At 32.1% G+C, this 13,458-nt stretch overlaps 2 protein-coding genes across 2 annotated transcripts; both read left to right on the top strand.

Annotated features, from left to right (window-relative positions):
* Positions 1 to 5,406: 5,406 nt before the first annotated feature.
* On the top strand, positions 5,407 to 7,241 carry LOC133866329 (uncharacterized). The gene is made up of 3 exons (XM_062302848.1): positions 5,407 to 6,222; positions 6,327 to 6,530; positions 7,059 to 7,241. Exons 1-3 carry the CDS (start codon positions 5,407 to 5,409, stop codon positions 7,239 to 7,241), a joined length of 1,203 nt encoding a protein of 400 aa, XP_062158832.1.
* A 1,348-nt stretch (positions 7,242 to 8,589) lies between these two features.
* Positions 8,590 to 12,604, top strand: LOC133867111 (putative F-box protein At1g49610). The gene is made up of 4 exons (XM_062303793.1): positions 8,590 to 8,699; positions 9,455 to 10,635; positions 10,743 to 10,952; positions 12,253 to 12,604. Exons 2-4 carry the CDS (start codon positions 9,505 to 9,507, stop codon positions 12,433 to 12,435), a joined length of 1,524 nt encoding a protein of 507 aa, XP_062159777.1. The 5' UTR covers positions 8,590 to 8,699; positions 9,455 to 9,504; the 3' UTR covers positions 12,436 to 12,604.
* Positions 12,605 to 13,458: the final 854 nt, after the last annotated feature.

The raw sequence follows: 13,458 nt of genomic DNA, 5'->3' as shown, positions 1-13,458 counted from the left end.
TTTCCTTACTAGAGTCTTTGTAGTCTTAGAAGTCAAGGCCTAATTGGTCTCTTATGTAATCGGTAGTCTATTAATTCTCTATTTATGGTGCATTTGATATTGCAATTTCATAGACAAAAAGTGTGGTTTTAAAAATAAATCGTTTGAGAATTTTGTTTTTAAAAATTGTGATTTGAAAACGTAGAAAACTGCTTATTCAAATCGCAGACAATTGAGTGTTTTTTTTTTTAAATGCAGAATTTTAAAGGCTAACGTGCGATTTTAAAACCCAAACTGCGAATTTTAAACGCAGAATTTGCCATACACTTAACTGCGTTTTTTAAAAATCACTTTTTCAAATCGCACATTTTAAAATCACTATTTTTAAATCGCATTTTTTTTTTTTAAATCACAAACCTAAACGAACCTTAAAGGGGAGCTATCAATAAGAAAATAATGAGTTGATTATTATTTTAGAATACAGTTTCTGTGTTTTGGAGGTTAATGCTCCCTTAAAGTAACTACTGAAAATCACGACTCTTTCAAAATAGCCAATTTATTATTTTCTATGCTTTGGCACTAGTGAGTTTGCATCATAACAGCACTAATATCTTAAATTTCAAGTATGGAAGCCTTTGGGTGCACTTTTTGTATTCCTTCTATTTGGTCAACAAATTTTGTACCCGCTGCCAGATTTGGTGTGTCCGGAATATTAGAAAATTAGGTAAGCTTTAGAAAAATTATGATAGGAACCCTTGTGGGCGTATGTTTTTTTTAATTAAAATCTCATTTTTCAATTTTTCAATTCCAATTTTGTGTGTTCTCAACTATCCATGCGGCCTTGACAATCGCCACCCCTAATAATCATCGTGATTTTATTTTGTTGCTTTTGATGTGATGTTACTATATTAAAAAAATTTAAATAATATGACAACATATTCAACACATAACAATATTTTAGCCGATAGATTTATAGAACTTAATAAAATGGAGAGGATTCTATTCTAAAAAATTAACATAGACCACGGAAAGGTAAGTCCGTAGGATTAAGGTAATATTAAACTTCCAAGAAAAATAGGCAATTCTCCACATACGGAAAGTTGGGGTTAATAATAATAATAATAATAATAAATAATATATATATATATATATATATATATATATATATATATATATATATATATATAAAAACACTGGTGATATGTTTGTAGAAAGTTCTCAAGTATCCGGCCAACTTCAGCGCTTAGCCCATGTGTCTTCTGATTGCCAAAACATCCAAAATGCTCAATTCCCAAGACTTGTGGGCTGGGCCTCAAGCCTTTTAAAAGGTCTCAGGCAAAAGCATTAATGACATGATAAGCGTTTATGGCATGATATATATATATATATATATATATATATATATATATATATATATATATGGTTCAAAATTTTACAATTTTTTTTTTTTTTTTTTACATGTGCACACAAGAGGGGGGAGAAGTTTTGAACTAGTGACCTTCGCTTCATGAGGCATAAGTTCTAACTGATTGAGCTACCGCTTAAAAAGAATGAAAATTTCACAAGAGAAATGATCCCTACACTCATTTCTCACAACAGCCCCACAACAAGCTAACGTGGCTGGTAATATTTTATTATTTTTTTGTTTTGTTTTCATTTCTTTTTGTAAAAAAAATATTACCAGCCACGTCAGCTTGTTGTAGGACTGTTATGAAAAATGAGTGTAGGGATCATTTCTCATTTCACAATTGTGCTGCCGCGGTTGAAGAAAAAATAGGTTTGTCTTCAATTCACATGATTTTATTTAGTACGGAATAATAGGATGTTGGCCTATTTTACTGCATGCTGGCCTGTTTGTCGTGAGGTTTTAAATTTTTATTTTTATATTTTGTTTTAACGACAATTTGCTAACTAAATTATCGTGCCAGGACGTCTTTGCTAGTTTGGAGGAAGGTTAATTAATTCAAGCTTATTATGGAACACAAAATTGAAACGAACACATCCTATCATTCATCCACTTAAAAAAAATACTTTAACTCAGTACATTGTCCAAAAAATAGAAAAATGTCTTAACTTTATTCCCCTTTTCGAAATTTCATTTAGATTTCTATGAGTCATAGTTGTACAATATTTTGGGCAACGAGAAAAAGCGGAAAATCAAGATAAAGTATGAGGAGTTCAATTATTTTGTGTAGAGAACTTTATTAAGCCGGTGTAGGCAAAAGCTACGTATAAACAAGTTTGATCTTGAAATTTTGGTCATGAATGAACTAGATTATGTTGTTGTGAACCGTTGGATTGGCTATGCAATCAAAAGCAATGTAAAAGAGTTGAATCTTGGCTTAATATCGTATGTCTATAGCTCTGAAGAGGGGCCTGACGATTATAGGGTGCCCGAGAGTATTTTATGAACAAAATCAATAATTTTGTTGAACTTGTTTGGGATAACTTAAAGTTGAAGTCATCTTACAGTGATATTAATTTATCTTCTTTGAGAAAGTTGTTTTTGTTGCGAGTTGATATGAATGATTGACCAGATTTTCCCAAGTCTAATTTATGGTTGTCCTGTTTCAGAAAAGATAGAAATTGGACGATGTTACTTTATAACAAAAGTTGTAGTATTCTTAGGATGCGTTTGAGATCGCGATTTCGTAGACAAAAAGTGTGAATTTAAATCAAATCGCAGAAAATGAACCGTTTGAGAATTGCGTTTTTAAAAACTTGAGATTGAAAAACGTAAAAAACTGCATTTTCAGATCGCAGGCAATTGAGTGCTTTTTGAAAACATAGAATTTTAAAGGTTAACCTACAATTGTAAAGGCTAAAACTGTAATTTTGTCAAACGCTTAAATACATTTTTAAAAATCATTTTTTCTAATCGCATATTTTAAAATCGCACTTTTTGAAATCGCAAATCTAAATAGACCCTTAGCGCTACCAGAAAAAAATTGAACCATTAAATTTAAAAACAATGATTAAAATCTTTAGATCTCCACGTAAAAATATTCTGAAAAATCTAAAGACTTAATACCAAATATCTATTGATTGGGATTTATTTGTAAAAAAGAGTCCATAATCCTTGACATTTACTTGGTGGTAAATTGTAAGCATCAATTTATTAAAACGCATGTAATAAGAAAGAAAGTTTGGCAACATAGTTTTAACAAGAACTTAAACACAACATACGAGGGTAATACCAAGAAATCAAAAAGTTCCAACAAAATATTTACAAACTTGAATTTGCTATTGATTATTAATTATGTATGAATTTTAAAAGATAAAAAGATAAATGTTTGTGATGCATGAACCGCTTCATATAATATTGAATGTGCAGGAGATGCGCAACCGGACCCATATATCCCCATGCACTCGCTGCATTAACAACTAATGGTGCAAATCTTCTCCGCCTCTATTTTGTTTTTCTAAAAATATTGGTTAAATACTTTTTTAGTGTACGTGGATTAAAAATTTTATTTTTGCCCACTTTAATTTTAATTTGTATTATAGATGATACTACATTTATAATTAAAAACGGAGATGATACTTCTATACAAATTCCATTAATAAAATTATCGAAAATCCACGTCAAACCAATTAAGGACTGCCAAGTGGCACCTCATTAAAAGCGTCAATGGCATGATATATATATATATATATTATTTAATAAAATGTAGGGTTGAAAAAGACGGCTTATTTAGAGTATAAGTAAAGAAGGTAAGAAGAAATTGGTTTTGAATTGCTTGAGTTTTCCATTCGTCTAGGGTTACAATTTATACATGTATTTGAGTTGTTTACAAAGGAACGAAAGAAAATACACAGAATAATAAAACATAAATACAGAATAATAGGTATTTGATTTCCTTGCTGATTTGTTGGTGCTAGCCGTTGGTTTCCATTTGGGGATGCTGGAGCTGTTGTGGTGATTGGGTCGCAGATTTTATGCTAGCCGTTGTGCTATCTAAGGTATGTTACCTTGTATGGTGATGGTTCTCCGTAGATGGTTCAATAATAAGTTTAGTGGTCCTCTCCTTCACAAAACAATTTGCCGACGTTCTGAAAATTTCAGAATTGCATGTGCTGCCGCCGTTGAAGCTGTACGTGGTTGAAGCAAAAAAGGTTTCTTCAATTCCTTTGATTTTATTTAGTTCGAAATAATAAGAGAAATCTTTTGATGATTTTTGATATAAAACGATATATTCACTCTCTGTTGTGATGTGTGTGATGCATCTCGTGTTAATAATGCAGTAAGGCATAATTTATAGCTTAATTATGCTCGATCTGTGCCAACTCAATTCTCTAACAAAAGGGAGCATAAATTTGATTTATAGCTTATAGATTTTGATCATCTATATATAATTAACGTAGCTTTCATTGAAGAAAATTTCTTTTCTTTATCTGTTTTAGAAAATTCAGTCTAACCAGATAGCCTGGCTTTGAGGTTACAATACAATTTTTTTTTATTTATAGTCGGAAATATAGGACATAATACATTCAAATCAGAGACTTTTTAGGGCCGCTGATCGATAGGATAAACTAACTAATTAGGTTTGAGGAATGCTAGAGCATCTCCTTGTGTTCTCTTGGAATGGTATAGATGTAATTTTTTAATTACATATATGTCATTCCAGGAGAACACCAGGAGAACATTGGGAGATGTTCTAGCATTTCTCAATTAGGTTTTGTGTGGTTATTCTTGCCTTTCAGTGAATGCTAGCTTCAATAAAGTCTGAAGAATATTCTCTCGCTTTTCTTGTTGCCTATAAAGTAATAATTAATTGTTACTGTGTTTTTGGTGGTCGGTGAACAATTTATAAGTCTACTAAACAGTATTACTCAAATAATTTACTTTAGAGCAATGCTTAAGATCATTCTTCTACGGGCCAAAAAGGTTGTTGCAACTTGCAAGCATCTACAAACTTGGCCGTGCTTAACAAAAGAATAATAGGATGTGCATTTTGCTCCCAATTTTACTGTTGGTCTGTTTGTCTTCAGGTTTATTTATTTTAACCTTTTCATTTTATTTTATTTTAACAATAATTTGCTAACTAAATTATCGTGCCAGGACGTCTTTGCTAGTTTGGAGGAAGGTTAATTAATTCAAGCTTATTATATATGGAGCACAAAATTGACAGACTATCGGAATTGCCGGAACCAGTTGTAGAACACATCCTATCATTCATTCCCTTGAAAAAAATACTTCAACTTAGTACATTGTCTAAGAGATGGCAAAAGGTTTGGACTTTATTCCCCATTCCGCAATTTAATTCAAAGTTCTATGAGTCAAATTTGTACGAGATTTCGGGCAACGAGAAAAAGCGGAAAATCAGGATAAAGAGTGAGGAGTTCAATTATTTTGTGGAGAGAACTTTAGTAAGCCGTTGTAGGCAAAAGCTACGCATAAACAAGTTTAATCTTAAAATTTGGATAATGGATGAACTGGATTATGTTGTTGCGAACCGTTGGATTGGGTATGCAATCGAAAGCAATGTAAAAGAGTTGAATCTTGGCTTAAAATCCTGTGCCTATAGCTCTCAAAAGAAGCCTGAAGAGTATCAGGTGCCTGAGAGTATTCTAAGAGCAAAATCAATAATTTTGTTGAAGTTGTCTGCGAGTAACTTGAAGTCGAAGTCATCTTACAATGATATTAATTTATCTTCTTTGAGAAAGTTGATTCTGTCACGAGTTGATATGGATGACCAGATTTTCTCAAGTCTAATTTATGGTTGTCCGGTTTTGGAAGAGATAGAAATTGCACAATGTTACGGGTTGAAAAATATACATTTGCCAGCATGTCTTCCTAAACTCACGGCCATTGCGCTGCTCTATGATTGTAATGGACTTGAGAGCTTTGAGGTGGAAGCACCAAATCTAAAGACGCTAGTTTTAAATTCACCCATTGTGACAGACAAATGGTTGCATAGTATCCTTTCTAAACATCCACTCATTGAGAGCTTGGCCCTTAAGTCTTGCGATATGTTGGAAAGGATTAAAATTTCAAGTGATCGCATGAAGAGTTTGATCATTTGTCAATGCAGTTATTTGGTTGAAGTTAACATTGTTACTCCTAACTTATATAGACTCGGCTATAGTGGTGATGTTATACCCTTTTCTCCCAACGATTTTACTCTATTGGAAGTTAGTCTCCATTTTTCGAGAAAGACTTCCCTGGATGTTGAAACAATTGAATTCCTTGCAAAGTTAGGTCATCCGAAATTGAGTATGAGTTGCAGTGGTTGTGGCAAGGTATTATACTTTCTTTTATTTGATTCTCCTATGGTTTACTTTGTACATCAATTATTATCATTTGTTATAAAAATCTAACATTTGTTTTTATTTACTTTGTGAAGAGTTTGATTGCTCCAAAGGAATTGAGAGAAACACTGCCATCCCCTTTATATAATGTCAAGCACTTGAAGTTAAAGGTATGGTATCATGTGTATGACCGTATGAGAGATGAGATCATCGAACTTGTAGATTCCTTGTTATGGATTTCTCCTCTTCTAGAGATTCTTCTTATAGAATGGGAGACAGGTGACAATATATCTTTCAAGGTACATATTGCATATGTTCATTTCTAAGAATGTAGAAACTTTCGTCTAATACTATTATTTTTTAGAATGCTTTGGTTCGTTAGTGCTTCAAAACAAAGTTATTGAAGTAAAAAGTCATTCTTGTAACCTTGTCGTGTTCGTCTCCTATTTTGTAACAATTCATTGATGTGGTAGTTCATAACGGGTAAAATAATTAAATAAAAATATGGATTATTAAGTTCTCTTATTTATTTAACCAATTATATAAATTGCCGCATCATTTTGCAAATGATTTTATAGTAAATGTTGTCGTACTCCAAGCGTTTTCTATTATTTTGTATCAATTGTAATTTGAGCACGTCACATTATATGCTAATGGTGGTATTACAATGCACGAATGAATTTTTATAAATAAAAATATATATTATTCTTATTGCCATCATGTTTTTGCATTTCTAAATTTAGTTTCAAACACCTTTTAATCTTTTCTTATACCTTTTTCTAGCATTTTGTATAGTGTTCCTAACTGTGTGCATACTCTTATTTCAGTTCTCATATGAAACTCCTGTTTACAAATCGAAAAACCCAGGTTGTTGCAAATTTCTTCCAATTTTGTGTTGGCGGCATTGCTTAAAGACTATCAAGATTGATGAGTCTGGAAGATCTGCAGATGTCAAAGCTCTAAAGAAATATTTTCATAAGAATGCAGAAATATTAGAGAGCATCCTATAATTTTAAGGACGAAGAGGATTTGCAAATGAAAAGATTATGGAAAAGTATCTTTTAAAGATTCATAATTCTTTGAAATTGTCTCATTGATTGTGACTTTTAAATCGTCTTATAGAATCTCTTGACTTGAGTTTGCTCATGTTTATTTTTACTTTAAATAAACTGTATTGAAGAAAAAAGTTGGTCTTCCTATGATTTTATTCTCCCGATTTTACTATTGGCATGTTTATTGTGAGCTTATAATTTCTTTTCTTATCGTGGGATACGTTAAGACAAAAAACTTGTATTATTTATAGAATTTGAAAAAAAGAAAAAAAAGAAAATTGAATTGCTTTTAGTACCAACGATAATTATGCTAATTAAATTATCGTACTAAGACGTTTCTATTGGTTTGGAGGAAATAATATTCAATTCATCTTTAAGCCAAAAAGTCATATTAAGGATGCCTTGAGTTTGCATGAAGGAATAAATCATGTGAATCATGCAATTCCTGAGCGGATGCAGTTGCCATTGCTGGAGGCTGCTGTCAACGAAGGGGAGAAAGAGTTTTAGAAGAGGGAATCAACGAGGGTGTTTAGTAGCACCTACTGACCATTGAGAGCTGTACAGGAAGGACTTTGACCGAAGGGAACTGTTCAATGCAGGTAATACTAATAGGATTTAGATTCCCATTTTGGTAGAAGGGCATTTCATTTGTGTCATCAACATGCTTATGTAACATCATCTACCGATACACGGATATCGTCATTATCCTATAAATTTTTTGATTGTCTATATTATTGTCGTGAATTACTTGTGAGGGCCCTCTCACCTCGCACCGTGAGCACCCGTGCATCCATCAATCTCGCTTCAAGCCGTGGTATCTCATTAGCGGTTAATCCGAAGGATTAGCATAAGTACTCAGCTCGGCTCTTCTGATAAGGATTGACAGTCTTTAATTTGTATCATAAATGGTACCACGCTTATGATTAAAAACAGATATAGTATTTTCGTCCAAATTACATTCATAAAATTAACGTCAAACCAATTAAAGACTGCCAAGTGGCCGTTTGCCTCATTGAAAAAAAAAAAAACAAAAAACAAAAACAAAACTCACTAAAAATAGTAAAAACAATAGAAAAGTAATAAAAAAAAAATAGAAATGCAAAGGAGGTGGCTGACTCTTCTGATTGCCAAAAACATCCAAAATGCCCAATTCCTGAGACTTGTGGGCTGGGCCTCAAACTTTTAAAAAGGTAAACTTGTAAATATGCGTACACAATCAGGTAAAAGCGTCGATGGCATGATATATATATATATATTATTTAATAAAATGTAGGGTTGAAAAAGACGGCTTATTTAGAGTATAAGTTTAGTAGTCCTCTCGACCTCTCCTTCACAGAACAATTTGCCGACTTTCTGAAAATTTCAGAATTGCATGTGCTACCGCCGTTGAAGCTGTACGTGGTTGAAGCAAAACAGGTTAGTCTTCAATTCCTATGATTTATTTATTTCGAAAGAATAAGAGAAATCTTTTGTTGATTTTTTATATAAAACGATTCACTCTCTATTGTGATGTGTGTGATGCATCTCGTGTTAATACTACATTAAGGCATAATTTATAGCTTAATTATGCTCCGTGCCAACTCAATTCTCTAACAAAAGGGAGCATAAATTTGATTTATAGCTTATAGATTTTGATCATCTATATATATATAATTAACTTACCTTTCATTGAAGAAAATTCCTTTTCTTTATCTGTTATAGAAAATTCAGTCTAACCAGATAGCCTGGCTTTGAGGTTACAATACAATTTTTTTTTTATTTATAGTCGGAAATATAGGACATAATACATTCAAATCAGAGACTTTTTAGGGCCGCTGATCGATAGGATAAACTAATTAATCAGGTTTTGTGTGGTTTTTCTTGCCTTTCAGTGAATGCTAGCTTCAATAAAGTCTGAAGAATATTTTCCCTTTTTTCTTGTTGCCTATGAAGTAATAATTAATTGTTACTATGTTTTTGGTGGTCGGTGTACAATTTATAAGTCTACTAAATAGTATTACTCAAATAATTTACTTTAGAGCAATGCTTAAGATCATGATCATTCTTCTGCGGGCCAAAAAGGTTGTTGCAACTTGCAAGCATCTACAAACTTGGCCGTGCTTAACAAAAGAATAATAGGATGTGTATTTTGCTCCCAATCAAACAATTTGCTGACTAAATTATCGTGCCAGGACGTCTTTGCTAGTTTGGAGGAAGGTTAATTAATTCAAGCTTATTATATATGGAGCACACAACTGACAGATTATCAGAATTGCCGGAACCAGTTGTAGAACACATCCTATCATTCATCCCCTTGAAAAAAATACTTCAACTCAGTACATTGTCCAAGAGATGGCAAAAAGTTTGGACTTTATTCCCCATTCCGCAATTTAATTCAAAATTCTATGAGTCAAATTTGTACGAGATTTCGGGCAACGAAAAAAAGCGGAAAATCAAAATAAAGAGTGAGGAGTTCAATTATTTTGTGGAGAGAACTTTAGTATGCCGCTGTAGGCAAAAGCTTAGTATAAACATGTTTAATCTTAAAATTAGGGTCATGTGTGAACCAGATTATGTTGTTGCGAACCGTTGGATTGGCTATGCAATCAAAAGCAATGTAAAAGAGTTGAATCTTGGCTTAAAATCCTATGTCTATAGCTCTGAAGAGAAGCCTGATGAGTATAAGGTGCCTGAGAGTATTCTAAAAGCAAAATCAATAATTTTGTTGAACTTGTTTGGGGGTAACTTGAAGTCGAAGTCATCTTACAATGACATTAATTTATCTTCTTTGAGAAAGTTGGTTTTGTCGCGAGTTGATATGGATGATCAGATTTTGCGAAGTCTGATTTATGGTTGTCCTGTTTTAGAAGAAATAGAAATTGGACGCTGTTACGGGTTGAAAAATATACATTTGCCAGCATGTCTTCCTAAACTCATGTCCATTAAGCTGCTGTTCTGTTATGAAGAACTTGAGAGTTTTGAGATGGAAGCACCAAATCTAAAGAAGCTAGTTTTAAATTCACCCATTGTGACAGACAAATGGTTGCACGGTTTCCTTTCTAAACATCCACTCATTGAGAGCTTGGAGCTTAGTTATTTTTGTATGTTGGAAAGGATTAAGATTTCAAGCGATCACATGAAGAGTTTGACCATTGATCAATCCAGTGATCATTTGGTTGGAGTTAACATTGATACTCCTAACTTACATACACTCGATTATTGTGGTGATGTTATATCCCTTTCTTCCAACGCTTTTACTCTATCGGAAGTTAATCTTTACTTTTTGAGTGATACTCCTTTGGATGTTGAAAAGATTGAATTCCTCGCAAAGTTAAGTCATCCGAAATTATTGACTTGGAGTGGTTGTGCCGAGGTATTTTAGCTTCTTTTACTTGATTCTCTTTAATTTTGTTACTTTGTACATCAATTATGATCTTATATTATAAAAATCTAACATTTGTTCTTGTTTACTTTGTGAAGAATGTGATTGCTCCAGAAGAATTGAGAGAAATACTACCATCTCCATTATATAATGTCAAGCAATTGAAGCTAATAGTAGATTATCCACTTGGGGGAGATGAAATCATCAAACTTGTGGATGCAATGTTATGGTTTTCTCCTCTTCTAGAGATTCTCTTTATAGAATGGGAGTATCCTTTGATCGAGATGGTTGACAATATATCTTTCAAGGTATTGCATATCCTCATTTCTTATAATGAATTCTCAGTAAAAATTCATTTGTGTTAAGGGATGGGTATCGGTTCATTCGGTTTCAATAAGGACGTTTTTGCCTACTGAACCCTAAAAGTCGGTTAATTAATAGACTTCCCACCGACTAAAAATATTTTCAATTTGGTGCAATGGTTCCATTGACGGTTAATGATCTTTTATTAAAATAAATAAATAGTCGGTGTATTTTTCCCATTTCCAATCAGGCATCATCTTCATGAATAATCTTGTTTGGTTCTTCCTCTTTATTGGCTTCCCGAGTTTTAATCCAAATCAAGTACTATGGGCATCATAATATATTGTAATTAACTACCAACTCAGTGAAACTATTTCAGGATTACCTGAAGTACACGTGTTACACTTTTTGTTCTGGCCAATACACTAATATTTGTAATTCAAAATTTCTTTGTTTTTCTTTTCTTTATTTTCATTTTTTGAGAATAACTGTAAAAATAATATTAAAATCTTATATAGATCCGTGCTATATACAAACTTGAAGATTTTAATTTTTGACCACCTAATTATATTTTAGATAAAGTTTTTTAAAAAAAAAAAATTCAATATTTGTATATGAAGCTTCTCCCATCTTTACACATTTTAGGGTAATTCATATATCATGTTCATGATCCTGTTTTGCATATTATTCTTTGTTACTTTGAATCAGATATTTTTGTTGGCATTGCACGAACAATATAATGTTTCCTCCATTTAATTTTAAGACAAAAAATTCTTACAAACCAGATTGTAGGAGTTCTTACAACCCAGCCTTTTAATTAAAAGGTGACGTGTCATTTAAGCGCATGTTTTCGTATTAATGTTATTAAAATATATATATATATATATATATATATATATATGTTCTTCTCACATGTTCAGGGATACATGTCACCTACAACCCAGTTTGTAAGAAATTTATGTCCTTAATTTCAAAAATATATATATGCCATAATTATAATTTTTTCATCATCTTAAACCCCCCATCAATTTCGTAAGAGACATCGTCATCCTCTATCTCTATGGCTTCCCAAACACTTTTTCCTTTCAGACCACCTTCAAAATCGATAGTTACATAGAATGCAGATATTTGTCATCTCCATCTCTGCTAACGAAGAGGATGGGCTTACCAAATGATTCATATATCTTTGAGAATCAATCATTTTCTAATGAACCTTCTAATATTTTCTCCACTTTTATTTTTTTCTTATACATTTTTATGGTATTTTGTATAGTGTTCCTAACTGTGTGCATGCTCTTATTTCAGTTCTCATATGAAACTCCTGTTTACAAATCGAAAAATTCAAGTTGTTGCAAATTTCTTCCATTTCCGTGTTGGCGGCATTGCTTAAAGAGCATCAAGATTGATGAGTCCAAAAGATCTGAAAATGTCAAAGCTCTAAAGAAATATTTTCATAAGAATGCAGAAATATTAGAGAGCATCCTATAATTTCAAGGCCAATAAAAGTAACATAGAGGCTGGATTTGCAAATAAAAATATTATGGAAAAGTATCTTTTAAAGATTCATAATTCTTTGAAATTGTCTCACTGATTGTGACTTTTGAATCATCTTCTAGAATCTCTTGACTTGATTTTGTTCATGTTTATTTTTACTTTAAATAAACCGTGTTAAAGGCATAATGTTTTGCAAGATTATCTAGACATTCACTAACTTGTTATGCTTTATAAATTTGTCTTGTTTATTGTTCACTATTAGTAACTAGCAATACTATCTTTTTAATTTCAAGTTTTTTCAAAAGATTTTAAATAAATTTTAGGGGACGGATTGCGATGGAGCTATTGATGTAGTGTCTGCATGGTTGAGTTGAATTAAGTGATGTATCTTTTAAAGATTATGGAAAAGTATCTTTTAAAGATTCACAATTCTTTGAAATTATCTCATGACTGATTGTGACTTTTGAATCGTCTTATAGAATCTCTTGACTCGATTTTGGCATATTGTTTTGTATGATTATCCAGACATTCACCAACTTGTCATGCTTTATAAATTTGTCTTGTTTATTGTTCACAAATAGTAACTAGCAATACTATATTCTTAATTTCAAATTTTTTTCATAAGATTTTAAATTAATATTAGGGGAAGGATTGTGTAGTGTGTCTACGGCGTTGGAGCTGTTGATGTAGTGTCTCGTTGAGTTGAATTAATTTATGTTCTCAATCTAATTTTCATCTGATCTATCATATGGAGTTAAAAATCAAGACTAATGAGCAATCCCTATATGATTGCATGTGCATTAGCAGACAGATAATTAATTTGAGTTAAAAATAATAAGATGGGTGAACTTTTGGTGAGCATGTGGTATTTGGTTCAAAAACAAACCAAAGAATGGTAGCTGGAATATAATAATTTCATCTTTTAAGACAAAAATTCATTGGAAGGATGCCTTGAGTTTGTGTATGAATAAATCATACTAATCATTCTAACTCCTAGTTGACAAAGTGGTTAGCGTG

This window comes from Alnus glutinosa, chromosome 4 (genome assembly GCF_958979055.1).
Source record: "Alnus glutinosa chromosome 4, dhAlnGlut1.1, whole genome shotgun sequence".
Classification (NCBI taxonomy): domain Eukaryota; kingdom Viridiplantae; phylum Streptophyta; class Magnoliopsida; order Fagales; family Betulaceae; genus Alnus; species Alnus glutinosa.
This window is presented reverse-complemented; position numbering and strand designations above follow the sequence as displayed.